The 6000-nt window shown below is 37.4% G+C and overlaps 1 protein-coding gene across 3 annotated transcripts in view; it reads left to right on the top strand.

Moving 5' to 3' along the window:
* Positions 1–4527, top strand: part of LOC111448283 (phosphatidylinositol 4-phosphate 5-kinase 10-like) — a 6952-nt gene extending 2425 nt beyond the window's left edge. For 2 of the 3 annotated variants that reach the window (XM_023087786.1, XM_023087777.1), the window contains 8 exons: positions 1053–1218; positions 2042–2152; positions 2367–2554; positions 2650–2744; positions 2987–3083; positions 3185–3472; positions 3551–3591; positions 4295–4527. In XM_023087786.1, coding sequence (XP_022943554.1) covers positions 1053–1218; positions 2042–2152; positions 2367–2554; positions 2650–2744; positions 2987–3083; positions 3185–3467 — 940 coding nt within the window. In that variant the 3' untranslated portion in view covers positions 3468–3472; positions 3551–3591; positions 4295–4527. Of the gene's footprint in view, positions 1–1052; positions 1219–2041; positions 2153–2366; positions 2555–2649; positions 2745–2986; positions 3084–3184; positions 3473–3550; positions 3592–4294 lie in introns of those variants that run through there. The other variant, XM_023087795.1, reaches the window with a different exon arrangement.
* Positions 4528–6000: the final 1473 nt, after the last annotated feature.

Genomic DNA, 6000 nt, shown 5'->3' with positions numbered 1-6000 from the left:
TTTTTTTTTTTTTTTTTTTTTTTTTTTTTTTTTTTTTTTTTTTTTTGTGAATCCAACCTTTTGTCCTTGATTGTCTGAATCCTTAGCAAGTTCAGTGAGATCCCCCACGTCAGTTGGAGAGAGGAACAAAACATTTCTTATACGGGTGTGGAAACATCTCCCTAGCATACGTGTTTTAAAACCTTGAGGAGAATCTCTTAAAGGGAAATCTCAAAGAGGACAATATTTGGTAGTGGTGGGATTGGACTGTTACAAATGGTATCAAACCTAGACACCGGGCGGTGTGCCAATGAGGACGATTGTGAGATCCCACATCGGTTGGAGAGGGGAACAAAACATTCCTTATAAGGGTGTGGAAACCTCTCCCTAGTAGACATGTTTTAAAATCTTGAGGGGACGCTCTTGAAGGGAAAGCTCAGGAACAAAACATTCCTTATAAGGGTGTGGAAACCTCTCCCTAGTAGACATGTTTTAAAACCTTGAGGGGACGCTCTTGAAGGGAAAGCTCAAAGAGGACAGTATCTGGTAGCAGTGGACTTGGGCTGTTACAAATGGTATCCAACGAGACGTTGGCCCCCAAGGGGGGTGGATTGTGAGATCCCACGTTGGTTGGAGAAGGAAACAAAACATTCCTTATAGGGATGTGGAAACCTCTCCTAGCAGACACGTTTTAAAATCTTGAGGGGAAGATCTCAAAGGAAAAGCTCAAAGAGGACAATATCTGCTAGCAGTGGGTTTGGGCTGTTATAAATGATATCAGAGCTAGACATCGGGAGGTGTGCTAGCAAGGACGCTAGGCCCCCTAAAGGGTGGATCGTGAGATCCCACATCAATTGGAGAGGGGAACAAAATATTCCTTATAAGAGTGTGGAAACCTCTCCCTAGCGTACGTGTTTTAAAACCTTGAGGGGAAGCCTTTGAAGGGAAAGCTCAAAGAAGATAATACGTGCTAGCCCGGGGCTTGTTGTTTCAAGTTCACCTAACAATCTTGGAGCTCGATGAAGCTAAAAGTTTAAGCTTTCCTTATTTTCTTCGTTTGTTTGTACTTCCAGAAACATACTAGAGCTAGAGAAAATAGAGTATGCTGACTATATGTTGTCCATTTGTGGGGATGAGACTCTAAGAGAAGTTTCTTCGCCCGGAAGAATTGGCAACGTGATATTTCTCTCAAATGACAACAGATTTGTGATAAAAACCCTGCGAAAATCTCAAGTCAAGGTAAGCCCATCATAACAATATCATAGAATGTCTGCTTGCTTTGCAGATAAATACAATTCAGATTTTCCTACCAAAAATTTATACCCGAAACTTTCTCGGGTAAGTATTGAATTGAGACCTTATCGTAAGGAATCAACTCAAGAGAAAGCTCCGGTACCAAATGATAAGAAATGAGTACAAGGAAAGTAAGATTCGGATTACTTTGTTGATCGAATATCTCAAGATAAGAACACTTGTTTGAGATTCGAATCACTCCATAATAAAAATCGATCATGTCTAGCTTGAATGATTCTAAACATGCAATCTAGATTACATAGAATTGCAAAGGAAAGGTAAGAACACTTAGCCTTTGTTGAGATTCAAATCACTCCACAAGAAAGATTGATCATGTCAAACTTGAATGATTCTGCATGCAATTTAAACTACATAGAATTGCAAAGAAACTTAGTTATTGGCTAAAGGAAAGCACAAATGCTTCTTTTACTACATTTTTCAAGCCCCGTTTTAAATGACAACGTACATGGCTTTAATAGCCTCAAAATGAAAACCATTAATCTTCCATGAGGCATTCCAAGAGTTGTAACTATATTTTATGACCATAATTAGCCATTATGTAAATAAGCCTTAAAATACATTAAACAAACACATATCTTTAAATTATCATCCATCATAAATTTGTAACAATAAATAAAGCTCCACTTGAAGTATCTTGAAGCGTTTGTTGCATAAATGAAGCTTAATTCTTCTTAACGTGGTGTTAATATTACATGATTGAGATGCCTTGGTTCATATCACCTTATTTTAGCTCAACACTTGATCTCAGGTTCTGAGGGACATGCTTCCTAAATACTATCAACATCTAAAAAAGTACGGCTCGTCATTGTTGACCACATTATATGGACTTCACGTAGTGAGACCCGTCGGAGGTACTAAGGTACCAGAAATTTGTATTGATGTCCTGTCTCATGAGCTTATGGTCTTACTGTATCTGTAGGAGTATAAAGATAAGCACTTCTTCCATATTAGAATGGCTTTGTCTAAGCTTTGATGAAGAAGTTTATCTGGAAGAGTGCAACTCATAAATTGTAGAGATTGTGTGTATCTAGTTTTCATTTTGATGCTTGTTTAATGGTTTTTTGTTTTCTCAGGTTTACTTTGTGGGCATGTCAAACGTCTTGCAATCAGATTTGCACTTGCATCGGCGATACGATCTCAAAGGTTCGTCGAGAGGTCGGAATTTTAACAAAGTGATAGTCCATGAGGAGATAATCTATAAAGATATTGATCTTGATTTCTACTTTTACCTCGATCCGTCCCTCCGTAACAAGATATTGTCGTAAGTTCATTGCGTTAATGCTTCATAAATAATCATCCTAAGGACGAAACGTCCCCTGTGGCGTAGTTTTAAGAGAGTGTTCTTATGTTCTTCAGGCAACTCAAGTATGATTGCGAGTTTCTGGAGGCTGAGGGCATTATGGACTACAGTCTTTTCCTTGGTGTGCATATAGATGCCTCCTCGTGTCAAGGTGGTTTCTCTCCTCCTCTCGAACCATTAACATTTAAGATCATCGATGGCTTAATCATCGAATCAGACTTAGATTTGCCATTAATTTACGTATTTAAAGCATCATAAAGATTTTCAGTTTGAACATAACTAAATGGATAAAACATCCAATTACGATCCCATCGTAAAGATAGTCATTTATTTAGCATTTAAGCCGAAAAGGGAATTTGTGAACCGAACATAACTTTTCGTAGTTCGATTCAGACTCATTAGACAGGAGAAATTCTGTTTCTGGAACGAGGACAACTCGACATGAGAGTCCAGAGTTCACTGTTGCTGGCATTCTTAAACATAATGGCAGGTATCCACCATTGGCTCTTTAGACCATTCTGTTTTTTGTTTCTAGTAGTATCTTGAGCAAGCAGCCATGGTCTACTTGAACTAACGAGGTGTTCATATCAGGCTTGGTGCAAAACTTCCTGCAAATGCGGTCCGAACGCCAAGGAACGAGATGGGAATCGTTTCTTCACCAAGCAGGGTCAGGGTGCCAGAGTGCTACAATGTATTGCTATACTTTGGAGTAATAGACATTTTCCAGAATTACAATGTGATCAAGCGTCTAGAACATGCTTACAAATCTATACAATATGATTCCAAGACAATCTCAGCTGTTAACCCCAAAGTATATTCTTCTCGCTTCCAGGATTTCCTCAGCAAAGTGTTCTTAGCAAGAGAATCAACCTAAAACTGGTAACCCTCTTCACTGTTGTTGTTGAAAGAAAGAATGGCCCTCGGGAATCAACATCTTATACTCTGCTCATCTTACAGGAACTTCGAGTGTTGATCCATGTGGAGTCAACCCAGTTGTAGTAAGAACTCTTCACTTTATTGGGCAATGAATTGCTTGAAATGTGGTTGAGAATTCAGAGGAAACAAACCCATTTGATCCATATAAGGGAAAAAATCTGTGGCTAACTTTTCAACCTTCTATAATTACGTTTTTGAATGTGGTTCTTAGTTTAAACAATACTGCTGCACCAAAAGTAGCTGGTTTTGAACACAAATCTATCATCCGTTACAATAACACGCTCTTCCTCCCTCCATTGACTCTGTCATTTTCTTAAACGCCGATCCCAGATCTCTCCCACCATTGATTTGCTTACCCGTCTCCATTAATGCCCACCATTTTCCCCTTCCACTTCACTATATAATGCCCCCACCTCTCTGCCTCATTCCATATCCCATTCCTTCCACCGCGGAGGGAGAGAGCTGCCGACCGAGCTCCCTTCAATTCAAAGAGAGGGGGGGTTGAGGGTCAAAGGAAGTGCTGCGAGTTCATGAATGCCTATGGGGTGCCGCTCCTTCGCCTAAGCGCGCCGCCGCACCTTCCAAAGGCTTGCATGCGCTCGGAGCTGTTCTTGTCTTCTCCTTTCCTTTATTGGATTGAAGGGAGCTCTTCCCATGTTATCTCCTCCGCTTTCTCTTTCTCTTATCTATCAATTTCTTATCATTTCTTCCCTTTTTCTTCAATGTTTTCAAATGGGTTGTTCTTAATTTTCGTTTTGATTGTAGGTTTGATGTTGGTTCGAGCGAGCTAGCTAGTGGTAGCAGACACTGATAGCGGTCGTGATTGATGTTGTTCGACAAGGAATGTTTTAGGCTGATGAACAAGGCTTCAATTACGATCTTTGGCGTTGATGTATTACATAAATAGTATGATTGATGCTGGGTTTGTAGCGTCCATCTTAAATTTAAATCTAATATTTCATTTATTATTTCATTTAAATTCAATTCATGTTCTTCCTCTATCAAACATTTAATCTTCAACAAATATAAACACAATTCAATTATTCCTTCCTTCAACGGCTTAGTATACGAACAGAAGATTCGATCCTTCAATCCTTCAATAATAACGTGTAATTCGAACTTCTAACTTTTCATTATTTATGAAAATGACTAAAATACCCTTCATGACATTTACTTCTCCATGGTTGTTATACTCCACCACTAATAACTATGATTTGATACTACGGCCGCCTGCCATCGCAAACAAGATGATGGAGTGGTGGTCGATGGTTGGTCACACTCATAACTAATGATAGCTTCGTTATTCACCACAGTTGATCTTAGTATGATAGTATGATAGCTTCGTTATTCACCACAGTCGATTATGTGTACGTTTTACCGAGTTGAAGTTTGGTCCCATGTTCAAGACGGGGTGGATATCCTCCTCCCACCCCCAACGCTAAATCCACCTGAATATTTAATTTTTGTATAAGAAAATATAATAATTATTTATAATAATAATGTAAACTTTAAAACCCTTCAATAATCTCCATTTTTTTGTTTTAACTTAATTATATTCATATTTGTATGACATTATATTTCATTTCATAATATAATCCTTTTGTAGGTTGGAAAAAAGTATATGCTTAAATAAATAAAACAATAATATTAACTTTAACCTAAAAATTATATAGAATTTAAATATATTTATTAAAATTTAATAAATTTTAGTAACAATAATAAAAAAAGAAAAAAGAAAAACAAAGATTTTCTCGCGATCCAAATCCGCAAACAAAGATTCGGTATAAATACGACCGCAATCGTCCAAAACAAGAAATTAATATGAAAAATTCCCACGGAAACGGACATTAGGAGTACATCTCCACCCCGCCTTGCCCCGTGTTGTCATACCTAAAGTCGGCAAAGATTCTCGAAAAAAAAGGAGAGATAATATCTTCCTATCGTCCTTTATCCAAAACCGACAATAAATCATATATTCCGACAATTAAGCTAAGTATAATCAATAACGTTAATTAATTTTAAAATTTGTAAGGGTAGGAATCAAATAAAGTATATAAAATAAAATAAAATAAAATAAAATATCCCTTAAGCTACGTTGATAATGACAAATTAATTAAATAAAAGGGAAGAAAATGAAGGAATTTGTTAGGAACTTTATGTTAAAAGTCCTGGTTGGAGTTGTTGCATGTATTGGATGAAAATTAAAAAAAAAATAAAAAAAAAATGAAAAAAGCATTAGTTTTAGGGTTTCATGTGAGTTATAATTATTAATTATTATTTGAATTAGGGTAACAAAAGGCATGCAAAAAGCAATAAAAAATGGGAGCAACAACTTACCATATTTCAGAAGCTACAAGCCGCAGCTTCCGCCCAGTTTTCCGGCCGACGTAACCGTATACCTGGCTATTTCTCTAAGGGGAGCCGCCATTCCCCTTTTTTCATGAGTTTCATGCATTACCATTACTAATTCT

This window comes from Cucurbita moschata, unplaced genomic scaffold (genome assembly GCF_002738365.1).
Source record: "Cucurbita moschata cultivar Rifu unplaced genomic scaffold, Cmos_1.0 Cmo_Scf00001, whole genome shotgun sequence".
NCBI lineage: Eukaryota > Viridiplantae > Streptophyta > Magnoliopsida > Cucurbitales > Cucurbitaceae > Cucurbita > Cucurbita moschata.
The sequence above is the reverse complement of the archived record's forward strand: the minus strand, read 5'-3'. Positions and strand labels throughout refer to the sequence as shown.